The sequence below is a fragment of the Ornithodoros turicata genome, chromosome 1 (assembly GCF_037126465.1).
Source record: "Ornithodoros turicata isolate Travis chromosome 1, ASM3712646v1, whole genome shotgun sequence".
Classification (NCBI taxonomy): Eukaryota; Metazoa; Arthropoda; class Arachnida; order Ixodida; family Argasidae; genus Ornithodoros; species Ornithodoros turicata.
Window position 1 is genome coordinate 135,568,168 of NC_088201.1, and position 26,714 is coordinate 135,594,881.

The following is a 26,714-nucleotide window of genomic DNA, read 5'->3' on the forward strand; positions in this document are numbered from 1 at the left end:
AAAACTGTCATCCCGCGGGTTAGCCGCAGCCACATCTCGTGCATGGTCGGCGGGTTCCAGAGGCATTGGGTCCGTAGAGTATGGGTCATCATCCAGCATTAACTCGTCGCCGCTACCGCTTACATGTTCGTCAGCAGAATCTCCCCCAGACAGAGAAACATCACTCTCGTTTTCAGACTCCATGTTTGCTACCTTCGCCTTCGCTTCGCGATCGGCAAACAGGCGCGCGGCTCGCATTTACCCAGGGCGCGCGCTGATTGGCCTTATCCGGGTGACGTTTGCTCCCACTTTTAGAGAGCGAGGGCGCAAGGATTCCGGTTTCCTTTTCATCGGATTGCGCGAAAAGTACGCCGCGGATCGAAATGGTATTTTCGGGCCCATTTCAGTGGTCGGCAAGGAATTAGAATTCGCATTAGTTTCGAAATTGACCTCGGAGAATGCGACTGTCCCTTTAAACTGAAAAATGATTTGCTTCCGCGCTTCATGCTCCTTAAACGGGCACTAAACTGATGGTCGAACTTTGTCTAAAAAGCTACACAGAGTGAGAGAAGGGTTTCACTCTACCTAAATATGTGGAAGACTTGAGCGCTTTAACTGTTTAAAAAGCAGATCAAAGAGCGAAATCAGTGCACCTCTCCCCTTCGTCTAATGCGTCAGCAAACGTCACTCGGCTACAGCAAATGGGGCAGACTCATCCTCGAATGGCGTTTTGCATCGTCAACCAATCTTAGACTAAACAAGGTCATCCGGAAGGGGGGAGAGGGGGGAGAGAACCGGCCGAACCTGCTTGCTGTCGCATCGTTGCGGCTCCGTGGCTGCAGAGGAGTTTCACTTCAAAGAATAAGTGCGGCTTATAAAGAAGTCTTACTTCTGTTAGTGAAAAGATGTACAAATAATACGTTCTGGATGGTCATTCCTCGTGAATGTAGTGTAGTGGTTCTGAAAAAACAAAAAGATAACAAAAATAACGCTTATTCAAAAATGGAGCAACGTAAGTGGTGGCCCGCACGAAACGCCAAAATGAAGTCGCTCCTATTGTTGTAAGAACTTGAAGGGCGGAGCAAGTTCACGAAATAGTGCGCAACGCGTTCTGTAATTACTGCGCTACTACGCCGTTCGACCTTCATAATTTAAGAAAATATGTTTCAGAGTTAAATGGACGTATTCCTACTGATACATCATTGCTCTTATATCGGTTAAGTGCCCCTTTTAACTCGTGCCTTCCATCTGCACATACAGAAAGCTGTTGGTGACCTTCTTCGAGCCGAACGGAGCACGGAACGCTTTTCCTTGCTTGGACGAACCGAACATGAAGGCATCCTTCACTATCAGTATCCTGCATCCTGCCTTCCTGACTGCCAGAAGTAATATGCCTCTGGAGTCTTCTACAGAAAGGTAATCTACATTCAGACCTATTCCACAAAAACGTTTTGCTGGGGGCGGAGGTGTCGCAGCATGGCATTGTTGGCCTCACATCTGTGATAACGACTAGTGCTAAAGATGACGACGAAAAAAAAAAAAAAACGATGATGAGAGTGCGAAGTATGTAGGCCCGAAGTAGTAGGCCTCCAAGGCAGCTTCTCTACGGAAAGAAAGTTCCTTAAATTCTGTGCCTTCGCAGAAGAGCCCTGTATGTCAACATTATTCGGCCAATGACTGCGCAGTCATGAGGAACCTATACAGAGTGTTTCACGAACATCCCCCTCGAATAATTTTTTGTTTTGGTAAAGCTCCTGGGGACATCACCGATGAACTGAGTAGTGAGCGGCACATTTGTGTACGCTCACTAATTAGATAAACGCCTTAACTTTTAACTATTATTTCACACGCTTACGGAACCTCTGTTTTACACATCGGGACCTTCACCGAAAAATATTACATGAAAAAAATGGCATCGACACATAGTGTTGTTGTTTTTTTCGAGTAATTAATCGGTTTCAGTTTACATATTTCTCGAGCGGAGCAGTGCAACAATACGCTCTTTGGATCAGCTATCCGGCTGTCAATTTCCTGTTCATCCGACTGGTTGACACACGGGGGTGACGGAAGATTAGGAACAGCCGCAAAAGACGCTTTGATATTCCTTCTCAAAGGAACTGGTAAACAGCACTGCCGGGTCTGTCGTTCCCTACGGAAATATAGCGGGCTCTTATCATGGATGACGACGAATGCGCCGCGAGCGCTGTGAACTTGTCGGTACACTGTTAAAAATTGACAACACCACATAGCACGCTCCTAGTCAACTATCATATCTCGAATGACAACGTTCTCGCCCGATTTGTTGAAGACGGGGGGCGGAGTCTTTCTCTTTGTCCTTGTGTACGGAATCATTGGTACTGGAAAAGAAAAAGAAAGACGTACGCCTTCCATACTTATGAAATCCAAAGATAGGATGTTGTCATCCGGAATTATGGTTGGCCAGGACCGTGCTATGTGGTGAAGTTCATTTTAAGAGTGTAGAGAAGGGGAGGGAACACCAAAGAGTCTCCTGCGGTCTTGCGGCTGTTCCTTATCTTCGGTCAACCCAGTCTGTCAACCAGGCGGATGAACACGAAATTGACAGCTGGATAGCTGATCTAAAGAGCGCATTGCTGCGCTGTTTTGCGCAAGAAATATGTAAATCGATACCGACTAAACCGATTACTTAAAAAAATCACCAAGTCTCGATGCGTTTTTTTTTCTTTTTTCGCTAAAGTCCCCAATGTGTAAAGCAAAGGCTCCATAAGCGTGCGAAGTAAAAGTTAAAAGTTAAGATGTTTATCTAATTACTGAGCGTATGCAAATGAATCGCTCACTACTCAGTTCATGGGCGATGTCCCAAGAATCTTCACCAAAAAGAAATTTCTTCGATTGCGCCACCTGTTCACGAATTATTCAGCCGGGGGATTTTCGTGAAACACCCTGTATATCGACATGAAGAATGCAGTACACAAGGTGTGACCTGTGAGTTGTCACAACCAATGTGGGTTATACTCAACACGAATCAAGTACACGATGAACACACAATGTTTTCCAAGCCCAGGAGTAAATACTGCCTAGAGGTAATTATACACGGCATTTTATGCCATAAAACGTGATATTCAATCAATGACAATATTCGACTGAGGGAGTAAGAACCGTTGCCATTGAAATGAAGCTGAACCATCGTGCGCCCACAGGGAGTGAGATGCAAAGCGTTAGAATTTTGGGACATAAACGAGAACGATCTAAGCATGTTGCACTCCTCCGCAGGCAACTCCAAGTCTAACTCATCTGCTCACGTGCGCTGCACCTGTGTTGTGTTATTTTGTGTCCGAAGCAACTTGGAAGTAACTGGTTCTTTTTTTTAAAGAACTCAGTAACTGCGAGGTACATTTCATGCTGAAGAACTTCGTTATTTAACACGGCACTGAGCAACATAAAAAGTACAAGATTCATTCGTTGCGTCGTTCGTGAGCTCTGTTCGCAAAGAAAACGAAAAAAAAAAAAAACGAAACGCAAATTTACACTTTCCCACTTCTACATTTCTCAAGAAGGGCACCAATGTTGAGCGGCCTCTCATTAGTCTCCTCATAAAACCCTCTGTCATTGTAGCCCATCTTGATGAGGAGAGAAGAGCGAAATCGTAAACTGCAGTTTCGCTAGGACGTAAATCACGTAGGGCACAATGGAAATAAACAGCAACTTTATTTGGAGATGATGAATGGGGAGTTGTTTCATAGCTATGGGTGACTCTTCCCCAGTGCCTCTGGTGGAGATGTGGGGAATGATATAATGAGCCCCTTCACAATAAGGGTCGAATACTATTGTGTCGAAAAAGGTCAAAAGAGCGTTAAGGGCGGAGCGTTGGTGGGCTGGATTTTGCCAGGAATCAAGCAACTGATACAGAGAAGCGGCGGGGGTCCAGCTCATTAAGAGTCCCGTAGAGTGCGATTCGGGAATGTTGGTAGCGTGGGCAATGAAGAGGAATGCTCTAGAGCATCGCAATGACAGCATCTCGGAGAGTCAACTTGGCTTAACCAGCAACACCACTGAGCTGTAAAAGCCTCGAATCTTGCTGAGTCCTCTTCCTTTTGTATTGCTTTCAAACGACGTCTTTCCTTCCGTGAGAAGTTACTGTACTTTAGTGCCCCTTTATAGGGTCTATATTTGTTTTTAGATTTGGGTTTTGGATTTGTGGAAAACCTTGGATTTACGGACCTGCAGTCGGCAGGTGGTTACGGTAGTACGGGGGAACCCATTGAAGGTTACTGAAGAAGACCCACATCACTCAGCAGCCTTCATTGGAATGCTGCATGCACTACGGGTGCTCGCCTCTACCAGAGGTGCTCACATGTTTCCTGTGGTGGGTAGTTCTGTTGGAACCCAGATCCCAAAGCAAAAGAAGCATTGTACACGCCTCCCTCCCCTGTATCACCATAGTCCTTCATCCCTGCCTCTTTCCCCCTCACTTGATGCACACAGAAAAGGCTAACTGCAGAGTAGGCCGCACTCTGTCCCACTTAACTACACTTTTCACCAAACATAATCCCCCCCCCGCGCCGGCGGGTACGTTTTGGTGTTTTCGGGGAAATTTCGTGAACAGGGGACACAAATAGCGAGAATAAGGTGATGACCATTTGCAGTATTGGCTGCGGAGGTGGCTGCATTACCGCTTGCCCTGTTGGGGTGTACATTTGGAGGCACCCATTGGATATAAATGAAGGCTTCTTTCTGACAGCGCCAATGGGATGGTTCTGGACACCTTCCAGCAGTCGCCCGTGATGTCCACGTATACAGTCGGTTGGGCCTTAACAGATTACAGGAACACAACAAAAGGAAGGGTATGTGCACATTCTGTTATAGCCCAATTCGCAATCTATCTTTTTTGGCGGCATGAAATCGCGACAGAAGCTACCTACAGGTAGTCCCTTTGACCACGGTGTTATCCCAGTGTACACGAGTGCACAGAATATGATCTCGACTTTCAAAATCATAACAAAAAGCCGTTCATTACTCAGCACAGATCGCAGTGCTCTCAAAATGATATTTATTTTTATTTCGTATTATAAATCGACGTCTCTCAAACGATCAGTACAAAACACATATATGACGACAGTGAACAGTACGAATTCTCCGAAGAGCCCGAAAAATTGCTAGTTTCGGATTCTTCAAGGGCAAGTGACGTCACCTGGAGCTATGACATATGCCTCCTTATACAACCAACACGACCTAGATAGAAGAAGCTTGCTTACTCGTCGCCGTGGCGTAACAACTAAGAGTCAGCCAATGAGGATCGTGTTTTCAGCGACCGTACACTCTTAAAAATGAACTTCACCGCATAGCACGCTCCTCGCCAACCATCATCTCGAATGATATTGTTACCTGCCCTGATTTGTTGAAAACGGCAGGCGTACGCCTTCTTTTGTGGCAATTATGAACAGCATAAGTGTCACAAAAAAAGCGTACGCCTCCCGTTTTCAACAAATCAGGGCAGCTAGCATGCTCTGGCTAGGAGCATGCTATGCGGTGAAGTTCATTTTTAAGAGTGTAGCCTATCGCCACTGCCATTTGCGAGTAATGAACGTCCCCGCGTACTAAATGGGAAAACAAAATAAAGCGCAAACTATACTGATCCCATATTTTTCTCAAGACCGATCTTCCGGAAAGCGTGTACCTCTTTTAGTGTATAGGTATAAATTTGCAAAGTTAGCTGCAATCATTTGCGAGTTCTTGAGATGGCAGAATGGCGAATCGCTGTAGCAGACGAATTCAGATTATATTTGTCCACGTAGCGAAGGATGGAGAGGAGGCAATAGGCAGGCCTTCTGGATCCAGGTGGCGTTGCTACAGCGCGCGTGCTGTCCAACCCCACACTCTTAAAAATGAACTTCACCGCATAGCACGTTCCTAGCCAACCATCATCTCAAATGATATCGTTATCTGCCCAGATTTGTTGAAAACGGGAGGCGTACGCCTTTTCTGTGACACTTATGCTGTTCATAATTGTCACAGGAAAGGCGTACGCCTCCCGTTTTCAACAAATCAGGGCAGATAACGATATCATTCGAGATTATGGTTGGCTAGGAGCGCGCTATGCGGTGAAGTTCATTTTTAAGAGTTTAGAACTTGCTTGGATGAGCTTTAACTTTCGGTCTGCGTTTCGCAGCTGTTTTAGTCAGAGCGTCAATGCAGCCATTGCTTGCTATGCACTGGTGAGAAGGTATTCGCTGTAGTGGTACCGCAGTGCCGTGCTGTTTGCAGCTGGGCTTTTTCTTTTTGGCGGTGATATTTGATACGAGAAATAGGGCACCTAAATCCGTGATGATGATAATGCGGCTTCGGTTTCCTTCTTCTGTTATTGCCAGCAGTTCTGTTTGATGACTCACCGGGCAGACTTTCTGGACAATTTAGCTTGAGCGAGGAGATGCAGTATGCGCGTTGGCACTAATTTACGTGTGTATACTCTAAGAAAAAAAGGTGCGAAAAGCTGGTAACTTCTACAGTTACCAGGTCAACATAGCGTCTGATAGAGGGTGTAAAAGGGTGGTAAAAGCAATTATCACATATATCCAAACTGCTATACAAAAAGCCGTACGCTCCCTGGCTCACCGAAGCAGAAGCAGTAACCCTATTTGTAGGTAGCAGGTAGAACTTTGAAACGTTTTAGGCACAACATATGCGACAACTATTACCTCGTGAAAGGTATAACTGTTCCACGCTTTTTTCTAAGACTGTACACCGGCTTGGTTATGGTTGTTGCAGAGGCATTCCACGGCGAGGCGTTTAAGGACCTTGTCAGAGAGTTCGCTACGGACTTCAGTATAGATCCAGAGAGTTCAGTTGCCAGGCATTGCAGGAAGTGTGGACACCACCCGTGTGAAGGTGCAAATGGTGACCACAAAGCGGGAGCGCATGTGTGCGACTCTGCGCTCCTGCGATGGCGGCTCTATAAGTTACGGTTTGGGGGAGGTACCAGTTGCTCGACGGGTTGCTTGGATGAGCAGAAGTATAATCCACAGGCGTAGCTCATGATCATGATTGCTTCGTGTCGTAAATGCACGAAATATCAGACTACTTTTAGCAGTGTGACTAATCCCCCTCGAAGTAGATAATCAAGTCTAATATATGTGATGATAATTGAGCTTTATAGCGCCTTAAAAAACAACTTAAAGGGGCTATGAACTATACCAAGCTAGCCCTCCGACTGTGTAAGCTCCAAGCGGCTATTTTAACTTGTTGGCTGTGGCAGCTTTTGCATAGACGAATCTGATAGGTCGGTATCTTCGCCACATATAGCACGCTGCAGGTCTACCATCATCCCCAATGACAACGTTCTCGCTCCTATTTGTTGATAACAGGAGGCGGAGCGTACTATGTGTCTATTATTTACGATATTATGTGACAATAGTCTTCATATCCCGTTTTCAACAAATCGGGGACGACAACGTTGTCATTCGGGATGATGGTTGGCTCGGAGCGTGCGAAGTTGTGAAGTTCATTTTTAAGAGTGTGGACCAGAACGTTATGTGTACCTCCGCGTTGTTGTCTGATTGGGTGCTACAGTTCTTCACATTACGTAACAATGGATAGCGGTATCTGAATGGCGGTGCGTCTACTTGCCCGTATCCGAAAAACTGTGCTTTTTTGTATCAATGCTGCACACGTTATGAAGGAGAACTATTGAACAATAATTTGTAAATAGAATTACGAAGCGTAGAAGTACAATATCGGACCTATTCCACCGTAACTATACACTCTAAAACCAGAACTTCACCACATAGCACGCTGCTCGCCAACCATTGTCACGAATGATAGTGTTATCGCTGGTGATTGGAAAACAGAGGGGGGCGTACGCCTTTGTGTGACAATTTTAATATATCCAAATTGTCACAAAAAGGTGATCGCCCCCTGGATGTTCGAATCAGAAGCGATAACAGAAGCGCAGAGCGTGCTATGCGGTGAAGTTCTGTTTTTCGTGTGTATATGTATATGCAGATAGGAGTCCTTCCCTCCTCTAAGCTATTATGCGCCAAACCTGTGCCGCGTTCGTCACCATTTCGTAGCTCCAGGAGTTCGCGTTTGCTCTGCCTCCGTCTGCGCAGCGTGGGCAGCCGTTGATCGATATGGGACATATTCGCAGCTACGTCTCAAATGGGCACGTTTCCGTCGACTCCGCAAATAATCATAGCATCAGGCGTGTCACTTGGTACACTCGCGTAAGCGCTAAGCATGAGTTTCATCCAAGCCCGTGCGCCCATGATAGTCGGCGTTGGGAGAGGAGCTTGCACGATGCAAACATGCACTCTAAAAACAGAGCTTCACCGCATAGCACGCTGTGCGCCAACCATTGCCACGAATGATAGGGTTATCGCTTCTAATTCGAGGAGAGAGAGGGGCGTACGCCTTTTTGTGGCAATTTGGATATATGAAAATTGTCACAAAAAGGCGTACGCGTCGAATCAAAACCCTATCGTTCGTGGGAATGGTTGGCGCACAGCGTGCTATGCGGTGAAGCTCTGTTTTTAGAGCGCACTCGATAGTCGCCGTTCCGGTTCCGGTGGCAAATAATTATATATCTTAAATAAGGAAGAAATCGTTTAGGATGACCCAGTGCGGAAATATCAAACTCAGTGGGATGCCTTCGCTATCATGTGAGGAAAAGGAATAAAGAGATCATGGTTACAAAGGCCATTTCAAAGCGCTTTGTAAATGCTGTGTTAAAGGGAGGCTTCGGAAGGATTCGAAAAAAATTAAGTGAGCGTCATACCGAACACGAACCACCCCCTTGATACCAAATACAACATTCGCATTCATTTTGCGCGAGTAATTAATTCCTAGATGATGACAATAGCAAAGCGCAACTGAAATGCGAAGAGCAGAAAACAGAGCTCCATCCTACGGCCGTTCGTCTGGAGGAGGATTCCGTGATGTCACCCAGTATATTGTCGTCTCCTTTCAAGCTTGAATTCTTTCTCCCTTGCCGGACGCCGGATGATGTCAGCAGCGTGCTGCTTTCAGCACCCTCTCGCGTCGCAGAGGCAAAGCGCTGGCCTCGTAATAGTTCGTTTGAGTAAAATCTGCACAGTTTTGGACTGATATATTTCGTACACATGTTCATGACATCCCAAAAAAATACGAATATACCACAACATCTGTAGTGATTTTGTTGCGGAGTCCCACTTTAAGACTTGTACACAATTCAAGTGAGTTATGTATCGTGCCATATCCTGAAAATGACGCAAATGTCATGTCTTCCAGCAATATTTTCATAAAGCTTCAGAGGTCGCTAATAAAACACAGACAGTCAATGTACGTCAATGTTAATGTTGGACATAATGCTCAATTAACCACGCGCTCTTGTGCGGTTGGGTGTTGGTGGTGTGGTATTCCCGAGAGATCTGCCTACTTCCTGACGGCATGTTGCTCGGGTGATCGCGCGAGGTCGACTTCACAGGGAACTGTGCCGACATTTGTCTTAAAGGGAGACTCCGTACGAAAAACGTGTTGAGGTAACAGTGCGACAGCAATCCGTACCGTATGATATTTTAGTGAATATAATTTCTCATCCCCAACTGACACAGACAACCAGAAAATGAATATTTTTCTTTGAGTGATTAGGCGTTCGTCCACTAAACAGCAGTCCCGCAGCACGGCTTTCTGTAGGTCTTGGTTTATCCGCTTGTTTAATATTTTAGAAATGGAATCGACGAAAGCAGATGACTGGCCATCGATGAGGCACGAAGAACTTACTGGGAGGTACCTGGGTTCGAATACCGGTGTCGACTGTTCTGTCTGGAGTTTTCCCTGAATTTTCCTCAGACTGTTTCAGACACATGTCGGCATAGTTCCCTTAGAAGTCGGCACAGGTCGCACATCCCCCATGGCGTCAGTCGTGCATTGCCCACATTTGTGAGGCCGACAACGGCCAGTCCTTTCACCATCACCCCCACCACAAAGCGCTCGCCCGAAAAACAGCCGGTGGCCCACACGACACTTCCAGTGCCATCACACATGCTACAGGAGGTAGGAAAGGAAAGCTTCAGAAGTTTCGGTTTTGTTTTGAGCTCCGCAGCGCTTTCGGCAACTAATGAGTCCCCGCCTTCTGAACAGTTTTATTTCTCATTTCGGTAGAATGTATCGAACTTATTTTTATCCAGGAGTCTCTCTTTAAAGCGTCTGACGAGAACCGTGAACCGCCAACTTGCAAAGTTGAGAAGTGGCGAGGATCGCCCCTTAGGATGTAAATTCTGATGCCTGTGTGTGCCCCAGCCAGGGGTGGGCAGTAATACTCATTGTATTATAATACAGATACATAGTACTCGCCAGAAAATCTCGCGCACCCGGCCGCTGGAATTGTGGTCGCTCCTATCCTAGCTCCCACAATTGGTGACCCGAACGTGACTGGCCGGGGGAGTGTCTGTGGCGGCTAGTAGCGCCATCGGTGCCTAGCTCAAGAAAGAAGACAGCATCTCGCGCAACAGGCCGCTGGCCTTGTGGTCGCTCCTATCTTAGCTCCCACCACAATTGGTGACCCGAACGTGACTGGCCGGGAGAGTGTCTGTGGCGGCGAGTAGCGCCATCGGTGCCTGACTCAAGGAAGAAGACAGCATCTCGCGCACCCGGCCGCTGGCCTTGTGGTCGCTCCTATCTTAGCTCCCACAATCGGTGATCCGAACGTGACTGGCCGGGGGAGTGTCTGTGGCGGCGAGTAGCGCCATCGGTGCCTGACTCAAGGAAGAAGACAGCATCTCGCGCACCCGGCCGCTGGCCTTGTGGTCGCTCCTATCTTAGCTCCCACAATCGGTGACCCGAACGTGACTGGCCGGGGGAGTGTCTGTGGCGGCTAGTAGCGCCATCGGTGCCTAGCTCAAGAAAGAAGACAGCATCTCGCGCACCCGGCCGCTGGCCTTGTGGTCGCTCCTATCTTAGCTCCCACAATCGGTGACCCGAACGTGACTGGCCTGCGGAGTGTCTGTGGCGGCTAGTAGCGCCATCGGTGCCTAGCTCAAGAAAGAAGACAGCATCTCGCGCACCCGGCCGCTGGCCTTGTGGTCGCTCCTATCTTAGCTCCCACCACAATTGGTGACCCGAACGTGACTGGCCGGGAGAGTGTCTGTGGCGGCGAGTAGCGCCATCGGTGCCTGACTCAAGGAAGAAGACAGCATCTCGCGCACCCGGCCGCTGGCCTTGTGGTCGCTCCTATCTTAGCTCCCACAATCGGTGACCCGAACGTGACTGGCCGGGGGAGTGTCTGTGGCGGCTAGTAGCGCCATCGGTGCCTAGCTCAAGAAAGAAGACAGCATCTCGCGCACCCGGCCGCTGGCCTTGTGGTCGCTCCTATCTTAGCTCCCATCACAATTGGTGACACGAACGTGACTGGCCGGGAGAGTGTCTGTGGCGGCGAGTAGCGCCATCGGTGCCTGACTCAAGGAAGAAGACAGCATCTCGCGCACCCGGCCGCTGGCCTTGTGGTCGCTCCTATCTTAGCTCTCACAATCGGTGACCCGAACGTCACTGGCCGGGGGAGTGTCTGTGGCGGCGAGTAGCGCCATCGGTGCCTGAGTCAAGGAAGAAGACAGCATCTCGCGCACCCGGCCGCTGGCCTTGTGGTCGCTCCTATCTTAGCTCCCACAATCGGTGACCCGAACGTGACTGGCCGGGGGAGTGTCTGTGGCGGCTAGTAGCGCCATCGGTGCCTAGCTCAAGAAAGAAGACAGCATCTCGCGCACCCGGCCGCTGGCCTTGTGGTCGCTCCTATCTTAGCTCCCACCACAATTGGTGACCCGAACGTGACTGGCCGGGGGAGTGTCTGTGGCGGCTAGTAGCGCCATCGGTGCCTGACTCAAGGAAGAAGACAGCATCTCGCGCACCCGGCCGCTGGCCTTGTGGTCGCTCCTATCTTAGCTCCCACCACAATTGGTGACCCGAACATGACTGGCCGGGAGAGTGTCTGTGGCGGCGAGTAGCGCCATCGGTGCCTGGCTCAAGGAAGAAGACAGCATCTCGCGCACCCGGCCGCTGGCCTTGTGGTCACTCCTATCTTAGCTCCCACAAACGTTTAAGTCCTTTAAATGAGTATAATACCCTAGTCAGACGGCAAACCTAAGGCCATTAGCGGAAGGGCCGTTACTCCACCTGTAGTCCGACCATCATTTCGAATGACGTCGTTCTCTGCCCTGATTTGTTGAAAGTGGGAGGCGTACTCCTTTTTTGTGGCATTCATGAACTGCATAATCGCCATAAAAAGGTGTACGTCTCCCGTTTTCAACAAATCAGGGCAGAGATTGAAAGGATGGTTGGACTACAGGTGGTGTAACGGCCGTTCCGCTAACGGCCTTAGGTTCGTCGTCTGACTAGAGTATAAGATTCCCCGTCCCGGTCGATTCCTAAACTATACTGCCGTTTTACTCCGCGTTCATCACTGACAATAACGCCGAAAGTCAGACGGGCATTAGTGGAGTTGTTCCTGTGCAGCTTCATGTAACGCATGGCAAGATCAGATGACGAATATTGATAGTATTCCCTCTCTGGAAATCGGAGAAAACGTCACTCGTACAAGGCCAATCAGTGAGCGCTCTTTGGCGGAAAAATCGCATCAGGGAGCTCATGGAGGCGTTTTGCCAACCTACCGGCGCAGCGGCCGGGAAGGACGGCGTCTGCTCATCGCGGAGAGCCTGTGATTCGCTTCCGCCAGATATAGTTTCTGATTAGCCTCGGACGTGTTCATAGAGCTAGAAGCCTAACATCGTATTCCACGCAATATGGTCACGTCACAACACACAATCGCAAGCGGTGGTTGGCGTATTTACCGGTCAATTTTCACTTAAGGGTACTGTAAAGCAGTAGAGAAGCAAGATATGTTGGCGACGTGTCTTGAGACTCTGTTGCCTGTAAATCCCATATGCGGAACCATACGACCGACAACGCTCTCTAACTATTTTTAATTTGTCATGAAAAATCCGGCGTAGTACATCGGCGCGACGCCTGGTGTCGAACAACCCCCTTTGCAGCGGGCAACACTGTTCAATATGTATTATGTATGCAGCATTATTTTGTCACGATTTTGTTCTTTTGGTGGCTATATTATTTCGTATCATATTTCCGTAGGAGTGCAGAAACCCCCGTTTAGTGTGTTTTTTGCGAAATAAAACGAAAAAGAAACGCAGCGCTGTTCGACGGAAGCGCCGCCTGAACCAAGTGGCGAGAAATCACAGAATGATTGACATAACGGAAAGCAATGGTTCTGAAGATGACACACACAGTGCACAAACAAATCCCGACACTGTCTGGCCTTTTTAACGACTTCCACATTTCAACTGTTCAGTATTTGCAAAAACCCCGAGACTATAGGAACACGAAGGGACAGACACAACACGAAGTTTGTTTATCCGCAGATGTGGCTCGTTGTGTGGATTGCAGGGGCGGATTCTGTCGTGGATTGTTTGGTCGGATCCAGTGTTATACGCATGCAATGTGGTTGCCGCCCTACTCGGCAGAGAGTACGGATCCCTTCCGAATACTATTACAGTGTTGCCCGTAATCTGTAATTTAAATTTTCTAATTAACTGCACCGCCTATTGGAACGAAATTTGCGCCGTTTTCATACTGATGGCTTGGACTATCGAATAGCCACGCTAAATTAAATTGGACCTCTGCTGCTTTACAGTACCTTTAATATACTGCTGTGCGAACGCGAAGCAGATGACCTCGGAGATAGTCGGCTGAGCTCCACTTCCATTCGTGTGCCTGGCTGACGCCATCATGGTGTTACTATCGCTGACATTTCATTAGCTGCAGAGGGAGTTTCTTTATTTAATATGTAAGCTGTTTTTGGAACAGAAGCTTGTCCAGGTTGATTGTGAAGGGGTGACGCACATTACCGTACAGGTCTCATACACACCTTGCATTATGGGATAGTCCCTATAAGGTGGTTTAAATCACTTTCTTACAGTAGCACGCAGAGTTGCGAAGTACCAGACAGAGTCATCGTACATTTACAATACCAGGTCGGAATCGCTGTATGGTAAGACGCAAACGGTCGCACCGGCATTTGATGTCTCAAAATATCGTCTTTTCTTATTGCTTTTTTTTTTTACTTCGAAACACTTTACTTATTACTTAGAGATATCCTTCGCCGCTTGTGACAGGTCCTCAAAGCTGAACAAGTGCAGCCTAACTGTACGAAGGTCTTGTTTTTAATTTTAATATAATAATTTTAATAGTAAACTGTTGATCCTCTTAACCGTCTTCGTTATTTTTTATTCGTCCTTTCCTATTCCTTTTTTTTTTACTGAGACATATAGGCTACAGCAGGGTTGGAGGAACATCCACAGCACTTGAAGCAGCTGTGAAGGTGGAATAAAGGACGTAGTTTGGCTTGCACGACCAAAATACTGCACACATTTGACATAGTACAGTTTCTTTTCCTTGCGGGAGAAACAACCAAGAGGCAGCACGTATTAGAATGAAAGTATCTGGTGCTCAGTATCGGACCGAAAGAACATGATGTTGCACCACGTGGTATCGCTGTGTTATGACTCCCCGTGACGTGCTACGTCAGAGGCACGAGTGACTGACAGGGCAACTTTTATGCACTCATGAATATATACAGCAGGGCCCACGACAGCTGAATGACAAGACGCTAGCAACGTAATCGTGAACGAGTCGCCCTAAAGTCAACTCTAAGTACAATTATACCAGTATTTCTAAACCGTTATTTGAACCGATAATCTTCTTTTCCCGTGTGGTTCAGTTCTTAGATGGCTGGAGCAATATCGGTGCGATTCAGCCCTGGTTCAGCTAAAAAAAGGAAAGAAGAAAGACCTAGACAAAGGTTCAGTTTTTGCTTCGGCTGGACATTGTGGTCGTTAGTAAGATGCAATACTTGTGTTACCTCACCGGCTAAAGTCTTTCCGAACCTAGTTGTGTTGAACATAGCAGGAGCATGCAAGCTAGCAGGTGTTGACTTGATGTTAACATTGCCTTGAACTTGAACACGAGACGAAGTCTATGTGTTCGTCTCGTCCTGTGTTCGTCCTGTGTTTTCTCTCAAACTCAAGTCAATGTTAACATCTATATAGTTGTGTTGCTTCTTCACCCACGACTTTGTTCTCGGGAGAATAGTATTATGAACACAGCGGTATCCATCTTAACAACATGCATTGTTCGTCCCTGCCAACAATATTGAAGTACATATCGAAGGGAATGTCAAAGCTTAGTACACTTTCTCCCTCATTTTCTGACAGGTAACCATCTGGGACGATCAAAGCCGTGGCGAAGAAACGGTTCACAAATCCCTGGATCTCTTTTGTCGAGCATTGGATTACTTTGAGGACTTCATTGGGATCAACTACGCGCTACCAAAGCTCGGTGGGTAGGCATTAATGAAGAAGGGAAAGCACTCCGGCACTCCGAAAATGTATTTTCTAACGCGTGATACGACACACGCCACGCTCTAAAAACATAACTTCCCATCATAGCACGCTGAAGGCCACAGAATGATACCGTTATCACTCCGGTATTATGGAAAGAATGGGGCGTACGCTCATGGGCATACCCATGACTTTTTCAGAGGGGGCAGGGTACTGCCAAGGGGGCAATTAAAGCTGGCAAATTCAAATCTTTTCCTAGAGATGGGTGCTACGGACAGTGCGGGTGTTCAGAGGTTCATCCGAAAACTGAGAAAAGTTATGACGACCTACGAATAAAGTGTGCACAATTTTCGCAAGTGGCCTTGAAGCTCCACGGGCCCACGACCGCCTTGCCCCCCTTCACGGTATACCCACACCCTTAAAAATGAAAATGATATCGTTATCTGCCCTGATTTGTTGAAAGCGGGAGGCGTACGCTTTTTTTGTGACACTTATGCTGTTCATAATTGTCACAGAAAAGGCGTACGCCTCCTGTTTTCAACAAATCAGGGCCGATAACGATATCATTTCGGATGATGGATGGCTAGGAGCGTGCTGTGCGGGGAAGTTCATTTTTAAGAGTGCATGCTTACCCCTTTTTATGACAACAATGCAGTTATAATAATTGTCACAGGAAGGCGTACGCTCCCTGCACTGTTGAAACAGAACTTCACCACATAGCACGCTCCTAGCCAACCATCATACCGAATGATATCATTCTGTGTCATGATTTGTTCAAAACAGGGGGGAGGCGCCTATCTGGGACAAGATAATCTGTCCCAAATAGGCGCCTCCTCCCATTTTCAACAAATCGATGCACAGAATGATATCATTCGGAATGATGGTTGGCTAGGAGCTCGCTATGTGGTGAAGTTATGTTTTAACAGTGTGGTTTTTAAAGAACTAGGGAACAGAATGACGGCATTTGGGATGACGGTGGTCTTGAATCGTTCTACGGTGAAGTTATGTTTTAGCACTGTATAGCAGTGGTTCTCAACTTCTGTTGTTCGATGGAACCCATGATCGCGCCAGCACGACCTGAAGGAACCTACTACACTGGGACAACTGTGCAGAAGAGGGTGAGGCGAAGTCGTACAAGTAGCAATTATTTACTCTGTTTATTTTTTAACTATAATTTATTTGCTTATTGATTACGTCGCAAAATCTCGCTTCCGGTTGCCGGGTTTATTCAACTACTTAACAATAATTCCCCGTAGGTAATACAGTCGACCCCCGTTTATCCGGACGGTGCCGTTCCCGGCGAAATCGTCCAGATACCGGGGCATCCGGATAAATGAAACGACCGAATAGAAACGTCCTACAGAGCAAGGTTTAGTTAAAACACAGAAATCTCGTCAATGACAGCTGTTACATAGTAGTATAGGCACTCGATTCCTGCAAACTTTTGCTAATTGCATATAGTTGAGCCACGCTGTTGCGCTGCTCGAAGAATGTCAGTGCGGACGCAAAGTGTCAATGTCGGAGTCTTGTTTCTCACTGGCGTCATCGGCACCGTCTTGCTGCACATCATCGGAGGCAAAAAGCAGCAATCACACCGTCATCAGTCATAGCTGCACACGCGTCATCATCCTTATCAACGTCAACGTAGTGAGAAACTACAGCATCATCTACGGCAGTCGCAGTGAGCCTCTGCATCAGGGATCGCAGCAGGCCCTCGGGTCGGAGTTTTCCCCTCTAGAACCGGACAGTTGCTCGAGATATTTCCAAATGACTCGACTGGTCAACGTGACCAACGCACACAAATAGAAAAGGGGGTCATCGTGCACGGTTGTCTCCCCTACGGAGGAATGTAGATCCCAGACGTGTGACGGGAATAACCCCAACACAGCGAAAAGGGTGACGAAGCGGGGTCAGCGTCTTCTCTTACTCACGCGGTAGTCCGGATAACTGAAGCTGGATTACAAGAATTTCCGACTTTCGTTCCCTGAAATTCTTGTCCGAGTCCTGAAGCTGAAGTCCGGATAAACGAGAACAAGATACATGGGGGAAAATGCGTTCCCGTGCCTTTTGTCCGGATACCGCGGAATCCGGATAAATGAAGTCCGGCTAAACGGGCGTCGACTGTACATTGTTGGTTGCGACTGAAGCTTGTGAACCCCAAGTCCATGTAAGGCAGGAGAGTACAGCTCCGAAGTTTCATCGAACTAGTTCCGACTTTCCAAGTGCCCGAAATGCATTCGGAACACAAAAGAAAAGCAAAAGCTTGGTTCTGAGAAAAAAAAGGTTGAGTTGCGAGCTGTGTCAATCGATGAAAACGACAGTTGCCGGCTCAACCGCGGCAATCTGGTGCTGCGATCTGGAGGTTAATTCCAATGCCAACGATGAAATATCGAGCGCTGTTCAATAACATGTTCTTCCTAGAGAGAGCCTTGGTTGACAGCCATGGTAACACTCGCGGGTGCTGAACAGAATCCTGTTCGTGGAAGCTAAGAAATATGCCCGCGGAACCCCGGTTGACAAACGCTGCTGTACAGAAAAAATCAAGCAACATATTCCCTTCGGGAAGTGCCATTTTCCTAAAAACATTAGTTCGCAACTATGCGCAAGGCGGCGATCTCGCACAGTTACTCGTGGCGTGTGCGTAATTTCTTTTAAGTCAACCGTTCTCTTAACCCCTTTGGAAAGAAATAAAACCGCATTCTCATTTAACCGAATTACTTATTGATGTATCGCCGTCAGCATACTCTCTTAAAAATGAACTTCACCACATAATACGCTCCTACACTCTTAAAGATGAACTTCACCGCATAGCACACTCCTAGCCAACCATCATCTCGAATGATATCGTTATCTGTCCTGATTTGTTGAAAACGGGAGGCGTACGCCTTTTTGTGACACTTATGCTGTTCATAATTGTCACAAAAAAAGGCGTACGCCTACCGTTTTCAACAAATCAGGACAGATAACGATATCATTCAAGATGATGGTTGGCTAGTAGCGTGCTATGCGGTGAAGTTAATTTTTAAGAGTGTAGCCAACCATCATCCCGCGTGACAACGTTCTCTCGCCTGATTTCTTGAAAACAGGAGGCATTCGCCTTTTTGTGACACTTGTGCAAAATTTAATTGTCACAAAACGGCGTACGCCCCGCGCATTCCAGAAATCAAGAGTGACACAGGTAACACTCTGTGAAATGGTTGGCCTTCAGCGTGCTATGTGGTGATGCGGTGTTTTAAGAGTGTACCTTCTTGTACACTCACCGCATAGCACGCTGTGCCCCACATTATAATTCGAGGACAGAGGAAGGCGTACGCCTTTTCGTGGCAAATATCATATATCCAAATTGCCCCCAAAAGGCGTACGCCCCGTCTCTCTCCTCGAATCAGGAGCGATAGCCATATCATTCGTGACAATGGTTGGCGCAGAGCGTGCTATGCGGTGAAGTTCAACAGAGTGCATAGTATTGACGGTTTCCACATGGGTTGGTACAAGTGCGGTCAACCTTAATAATAACACTGGAAAAATTTGGTTTCACTTCCCAGCGCGATAACTGCCACCCATGGAGCACCGGGAGGGATGTTAGATGAACAAAATCCTTGCGTTAAACAAAGATAATACAGACGACCCCCGTTTATCCGGGCGGTGCCGTTCCCGGCGAAATCGTCCGGATACCGGAGCATCCGGATAAATGAAACGGCCGAGTCCTACAGAGCAAGGTTTAATTAAAACTCAGAAATCTCGTCAATGACAGCTGTTACATAGTAGTGTAGGCACTCGATTCCTGCAAACTTTTACTAAGTGCATAGAGTTGAGCCACGCTGTTGCGCTGCTCGAAGAATGTCAATGCGGTCGCAAAGTGTCAATGTCGGAGCCTTGTTTCTCACTGACGTCATCGGCACCGTCTTGCTGCCCATCATCGGAGGCAACAGCAGCAATCACACCGTCATCAGCCATAGCTGCACACGCGTCATCATCCTTATCAACGTCAACGTAGTCAGAAACCGCAGCATCATTTACGGCAGTCGCAGCCTCTGCACCAGGGATCGCAGCTCAGCTAGGGGAATGTCTTCATCGGCCAACGGGCCGTAAGCAGCAGGCCCTCGGGTTGGAGTTCTCCCCTCTAGAACCGGACAGTTGCTCGAGATATTTCCAAATGACTCGACTGGTCAACGTGACCCAACGCACACAAATAGAAAACGGGGTCACGTGCACGGTTGTCTTCCCTACGGAGGAATGTAGGTCCCTGACGTGTGACGGGAATAACCCGAAAACAGCGAAAAGGGTGACGAAGCGGGGTCAGCGTCTCCTCTTACTCAAGGTAGTCCGGATAACTGAAGCTGGATTACAAGAATTTTCGACTTTCGTTCCCTGAAATTCTTGTCCGAGTCCGGAAGCTGAAGTCCGGATAAACGAGAACAAAATACATGAAGGAAAATCCGTTCCCGTGCCTTTTGTCCGGATACCGCGGGATCCGGATAAATGAAGTCCGGATAAACGGGGGTCGACTGTAATTTTGTTCAATTAAGATTTCTTCGTGGCCCCAAGAGTTGCGGTAATCGCGCTCGGGACTGAGACCACTTTTTCTTTTCAGTGTTACTACTAAGGTTGACCGGGGCCTCTTCGATTGTACTAGCCTAGTCTTTTATAGTACTACATGTTACATTTTGTTTAGATGTCATTGCCGTGGAGGCACAAAGGTACATCGCAATGGAGAACTGGGGTATGGTAACAGTCAGCGACAGCTACCTCTTCCACCCAACTGTCAGTGTCATCGTACACGAAGTCGTTCATCAGGTATGTCCGGAGTCGGTTTGCAAACGCTTTGGACGAATATGAGTTCTCTTAGTAGAACCCTATTTACAAAATGCATAACGTGTGCTCTACACTGTAAATAGAAACTTCGCTGCATAGCACTCTGCGCGCCAACCATTGACATGAATGAAAGGGCATCGCTTCTAATTCGAAGAGAGAGGCCGTACACCTTTCTATGGTTCATATGTCAAAATTGCCACAAAAAGGCGTACGCCCCACTCTTCCTTCGAATCAGAAGTGATGACCCTATGATTTTTTTTTTTTTTTTAAGTGTAGCATAGCACAGCGCTATTGGCAATTCGAGTCCATTACGTGTTCAGTTGGTTGAGGTACAAGGCAGCTGTGATGAACAGTTCTTGCTATTCTTTACCTTTCCTTGCATCCAATGTTTATTTACGTCCTCTTGCAGTTAAACATTTACGGTATAGTCTGCGGCATCGGTCAGGTGGCATGCCCAAGATGGCGAGACTAGATATGGCTAATTTGCTTCGATACCGTGGTTACACTCTAAAAACTGTGCTTCACCGCATAACGCGCTCTGCGCCAACCATTGCCACGAATTGTAGGGTTACAACTCGAGGTTATAGCTGTTCGAGGAGAGAGGCAGGCGTACGCCCCCGTCTTTCTTCCAATCAGAAGCGATAGCCCTATCATTCGTGGCAGTGGTTGGCGTAGACCGTGCTTTGCGGTGAAGTTCAGTTTCCGAGTGTAGAAGCGCCAACAAACTCTGCGATGCAGCAATAGCGTAATTTGTACGGATTGGGAAGTGTCACGATATCGCAATGTTGTTGCTCAGGGCACCGGTGAGACATCTGGGACGTGAATACTCAGTGCAGCGCAGTTGTCATATCGTGACGCTACCATACCTGTCACATTTCACGAACGCGCGAAAATCTAGCGTCGTATGTCTAAGGTGTCACAGTCACAACCGTCAATATTTGACACTTAACCGAAGCGTGCCTTTTTTTTTTTTTTAACTGACGCGTATTAAGTGTAGCAAAAGCGTCATCGCTTTAGGTGTGTGCATTGTGTTAGTTGCCAATTGGCACATGGAGGCCTCAGCATGCTGCCGCGTTGAAAACACACGGCCAACCACGGACATAAGCAACATCCCTAGTAATGAAGAGAACAGTCTGACTGTCTCTCTTTGTAGGGAAAATGACTTAATAATTTCCGTCTTTTTTTTTTTTTTTTTTAGTGGTCCGGGAACATGATGACTATGACTTGGTGGAATGACATTTGGGTGCAGGAGGCTCCGGCTTATTATTTCGGCATCATGGGAGCACAACTTTTGGTGCCAGAAGTTGATTACGTAAGATAAACCTAATCACTTAAGAACCAACTCACCCAATAGTTTCACTTAACGTAAATTGGATTACCCGTTGTGATCTGTTCAGACCGGGCTCTGTCGAGTCTTACCTGTGATCTATATATCTATATTACTTAGAGGATATATTAATAGTGTCATTGCACGTTATAATGCAATTCTGATAACATTCCGTCGACCGCTGCTTATCCGGTCTTCACTTCCCCAGATTCCGCGTTATGGGGTGAATACACGTGGGTCCTGACCTCAGTCTACGCAATTTGCATTCATTTATGTGGGCTTCAGTTTCCAGATTCTCGGAAAAAATGCTTATGGTACGCCGAGGAGGATACCCACTAACAACTTGCGCACATTCAGTATTGAGTCAGACACAGCGTGTGACCAACATGTCTTCAAGCGGAGGCGACAGTCTTGAGGAATGTTCCCCTTGCCCATTGTACCTGCCTACACTCTTAAAAATGAACTTCACCACATAGCACGCTCCTAGCCAACCATAATCTCAAATGATATCGTTATGTGCCCTGGTTCGTTGAAAACGGGAGGCGTACGCCTTTTTTGTGACAATTATGAACCGCATAAGTGTCACAAAAAAGGCGTACGCCTCCCGTTTTTAACAAATCAGGACAGATAACGATATCATTCGAGATAGTGGTTGGCTAGGAGCGTGGTGTGAGGTGAAGTTCATTTTTAAGAGTGTAGAACCGATTGATCGGTCCAGTCTACGGCAGATGGTCCACTCAGTGACGACAACTGTGCACTCACAGAACCGCGCGCTCTTACGCGAGATTTGACGTAGCCCGAAAATCTCATAGTACCAAAAGTATTCAAGTATGCTGCTTAGATAGACGCCGGCAACTGCAAGAACTTTTGCAAACATCACGCTGAACCCCCTTACTTCTTTTCTCCTCGGATTTGCACGATTTGTGTAAGTCGGCCTGTGTTAGCCCCCCCCCCCCTGTGGCTACGCTATGCTGTCCCTCTGCTGTAAATGGATGAGTCCCACTTTCTACTGAAGTCCTGCAGCTTTATTGAAGATGCGTAGGATGTCGTTAGGATGTCGTCAGAGAATTGCGCATGTGTGCGAAGCAATAACTTGTTTTCAATGAGAGTTTAAACGGGAAATTCCACAGAATGTACTTGAAAACGTCCAAATCTGACTAAATGCTGTACTAAGGAAATGTGATGGTCCTTGAACTGTGCGCTTTTTAATCATCTTACAAACATTTTTAAATAGATAATTTAAAAGTAAGTCTGTGAGGTATATGTTTTGAGAGAAGATCGCGTTGCGGAACGCGTCATAAGTGCTGGTATAATTTTCAGTGCGTGCATTACTTTGCTAATATACCTAAATAATTCGCAAATAGATGTCGGAACTAGTGCGGAACCTGTTCACGGAAGAGACCTTCCACGACTCACGGCCGACTCTGTTTCCCGAGCACAGTTCCCAGGGTGAATTAGTCAATGAGGACTTAAAAGCAGCCCTGGAATACAGTTTCAAAATAAGGGTATGTCACACATTTTATAACACGTATTTCATTGCACTTTTTTTTTTTCGTTTATTAGAGCGCACTACGTTTCCCGCTTGAACATTAGTGCAGTAACGTTCTTATGTATGAAACTTAGTGTCTATTTGGGCATGATAAGCGGTTCCGGTTCGTATTCTAAGACACGATTTACTTGCCACAAGAGATGGACGGCTCGTATGTGGTTCACCGAGTGACCACTATACACCGCCTGCAACGACCCTAGCGCTAGGGTCGTTGCAAGCTGCAGCTTGAGTGGCTCAGTGATTAACGTGCTGGCCATGTCACGTCGAGACTGGGACGTACCCGAGTTCGATTCCCGGTGCCAGCGCGGACGTTTTTCCTGGTTTTTCCTCAGATGCTTTCAGACAAATGTCGGCACAGCTCCCTGGAAAGCCGGCCCACGACGCACATTCCCACATGACGTCAGTCGTGACGTCGCCCACGGCGGAATGGCTTTCAGCGAGGATAGTCTCTCCATCTGCTATCTCGCTTTTGCCCGAAATTCACTAATTAAAAAAGTTAATCAGTGAATTTGACATAATTGGTCATCTGGTAGTTACATACTCTCTTCCAGAAGATGGCCTACAACGGCGAGCCTATCCTGCCATTACCCCTCCCCCACCCAGATGATGTCCTACTTGCCGTAGAACTCAACTGCAAAAACAGCGTCTGTGTTGTTCTTATAGTTTTTTATAAAAATTCTGATCAGTCTTACATGGTGCACCCTCAATATAGGGTGTCCCAGAAAACGTGTCATTTAATTCTAATAGAAAAACTACACCACCTAGAGTCATGCGGTCAATGGCATTTGTTCTTACTGAGTTTTTGCCACCTCCTTATGTGAATGTCGTGTAATGTCAGTTTAATTATGAATATTTTTGCGAGCTTAAGCCGGATATTTGCCAAGTAGAGGTCACTTTTTTACCCCAAAAATGTGAAGAGCGTGTCTAATTTAGTCAAATTAATGATAATTGAACGGGATATTCAGGAGCAACCCCATCGTAAAAAATAGCCGAACATCATGCGGAGCTCCCACAGGATAGCGCACGATGGGTTCTTCAGCGCGATCTTTGTCTGTCTGACGTAAGGAGGTCGGAAACCCAGCCCACCCCGGCGTCGCAGACAAAGCGCATGGCATGGTTTATTGCGTCCGACTTTCGCTGGGATAATGCTTTCTTTCTCCCAATTTTAGAAACTGTTACTTTTTCTACTATCGTTCTGTGGGCTCGCTTTGGAACCTCCTTTCGTCGGACTGAGAGCGATTGCGCTCAAAAAGTCATCGCGCGTTATGGCCCGGTGCTTCGAACAGTATGATGTTCGACTATTTTTTCCGATGGGATAGCTCGTGAATATCACTGACAATTATCATGCATTCGAGTGAATTCGACACGCTGTTCACACTGGTGGGGTAAAAAAGTGACCTTTACTTGGCAAATTTCCGAGTTCAGTTTGCAAATATTTACATAATTAAACTTACCATACATGATCAGGACGCGGCAAAAACCTAGTAAAAGCAAACGCCGTTGACAGCATGATTCTAGGTGGTGTAGTTTTTTTTAAAATTATAATTCAATGACTCGTTTTCTGGGACACCCTCTATGTTGAAACCGAAATCAAAACTTCATAACGGTGTTCTCTAAAATGTTCCTCTATTCTCTAAAACGTGGTTCCATGAAGCGGGCCTTCCTTTCGGTAAAACATAATTCGCTAAAATGTTACCTCTTCTCTAAAACGACATTCTCTCAAATGAGGCTCATTAAACTGCAGGGAAACCCAGCTAGCTAAAACGTCACTTCCCATCTGTCTGTCGACGCCTCTCATCGTTGTACGACGCCACCATCGGCGATTGCTTGAAAATGTCGCAGTTTTAAAAACCCAACACTTAGAAAGCCGTTCAAATGAGTGACTGTGGGAATGTGGGACTTTGCGTGTGCAATTCATGGGCTACAACGTATCAAATGAGTCATACATTTAGCAAATTTGGCGGGTCTCTCTCTCTTAACCACCTCTCTTACCCACTGACGCCGTGCTATCTGTCTGCAGCCTTATTACCTACTGAGAATGATCCACTTCCTGCTTGGCAACGAGGAATTCAGAGCAACTTTGGCGGTGAGCTGAAAACTTGCAGACATTCGCTTCCTTAAGTGCCAGATCAACCTTTTAAGCACATCGTATACAGGGAGAAAGGTTCGCCCTTTGATGTTGCACAATGATGACTGATGTTTGCATTGCAGGGTGTGGTGATGAAATACAACGGGAAGAATCTGAACGGATATGAATTTTTGATGTCGATGACTGCAGTAAGTATTGGTGATGCAGATTTTCCCCACAGAAGGGCGTTTTGTCTGCCGCTATCTTGTTCACGTAGCGTACGCACGAAAAGGGAACATGTATTGAACCACAAAGGTTTCGGAAGGTTTGGAAGAGCACGCAGAAGGACGTCTCAGGAGAGGGATAGGGACGTCTGATTCGAAACTGTCCTATACAACATTATACTGACGAACCTTACACTTGAAATATACGAGTTCTCGAAAAAGCCAGATGGCGGTGGAAATCGAACCGTGGACCTATCGGTTGCGCGTAGCGTGTGGTTCGACTCCTGACCTTTTCTGGCCATTTGGGCGACTGCCATATTTTAGTACTTCCTGCACTTGGAGAACTTCAGGCTCGTGTTGTGAAGCTTACAATATGTATGATCGTTTCGCTGTCGTCCTATTTCATCATCCTGTGTAACCTGCTTTCTTTGCAGCCTCGTCAAGAATTTTTCTTTTCTATTTTATTTCTACTTCTTTTTTTACATTGTCTTTATTTCTACCTTTTCTTTTGGTAATTAAGTGCGGTGCTTGGGTTTCTATGCCTTCTGTCCGTTATTCCATTCCGGGTTATCATTGTCTGCAATTTTACCTGAAACACCGCGACTTGGTATGTTAAAATCTCGGGATTTTGGGGATATGACACTATGCCGGTATCTGGATAGTGCTTTCGACCGGAAGCCTTTTGTAATAACAGACAATTTTGGTATCGAGAAACGTGTCAGACCTACACCGTTGCATGTAGGTGCGTATAGTGTGTCATCTTGGAGGAGTCTGTGTAGGCAATGAACAAGAAATGCACCACAGGACTGATAGACATAAGTATGAGCAAATCATAACGCTGACGGGTGGACTTCTATTCATATTGAAATCAACGTCCCACTTGTCTTTCTGTTGGCAACACTGGGTAACCTAGAATTCACTGCAAACTTCTATTTCATGAGCTTTGTTGGGCCCAGCTTCAAGGTCACTAGACGACACGCCATTGAGAGCCTGTCGTTCTGTTTTATTCAAGGAACAGAGCAAACAGCCGCCTGTAGACATCTTCACACACATGCTTCCATGGTATGAAAGCGACGGAATCCCGGAATTGCTCTTCCAGAGAAACTACGGCAACAATACAGTAACCGTGAGCCAGAAGCCCCACAAGAACAGCAAGCCGTAAGCAGTTCTTCAAGTAGGACGTATTCTTGTTACAGATGGAGCTTATACCCGTGTCACGCGTGTAGTCTCCAATTATCATTCAAACCAATAGCCATTGACCTAAAGTCCCTCGATCGAGGGACTTTACATTGACCATTCGCGGAGCGCCACCAAGCGTGTAAAGTGTTAGTTCCTTACAGAACACGATGGAAATTGATGTTCTCAGGCAGGAACACAGAAAGAAGGACAAACACAAGCCTCC

At 46.9% G+C, this 26,714-nt stretch overlaps 1 protein-coding gene across 2 annotated transcripts in view; it reads left to right on the top strand.

Moving 5' to 3' along the window:
• The window catches only part of LOC135378632 (thyrotropin-releasing hormone-degrading ectoenzyme-like), a 294,976-nt gene that overhangs the window by 45,744 nt on the left and 222,518 nt on the right, over window positions 1-26,714 (top strand). The window contains exons 4-12 of one of the 2 annotated variants that reach the window (XM_064611713.1): window positions 1,240-1,395; window positions 4,700-4,802; window positions 15,207-15,330; window positions 20,005-20,126; window positions 21,343-21,456; window positions 22,836-22,976; window positions 25,041-25,106; window positions 25,232-25,297; window positions 26,325-26,470. The exons of the other annotated variant lie outside the window; for it this stretch is intronic. Of the exons in view, the coding sequence (XP_064467783.1) occupies window positions 1,240-1,395; window positions 4,700-4,802; window positions 15,207-15,330; window positions 20,005-20,126; window positions 21,343-21,456; window positions 22,836-22,976; window positions 25,041-25,106; window positions 25,232-25,297; window positions 26,325-26,470 (1,038 nt within the window). The remainder of the gene's footprint in view (window positions 1-1,239; window positions 1,396-4,699; window positions 4,803-15,206; window positions 15,331-20,004; window positions 20,127-21,342; window positions 21,457-22,835; window positions 22,977-25,040; window positions 25,107-25,231; window positions 25,298-26,324; window positions 26,471-26,714) is intronic. 2 annotated transcript variants of the gene reach the window in all.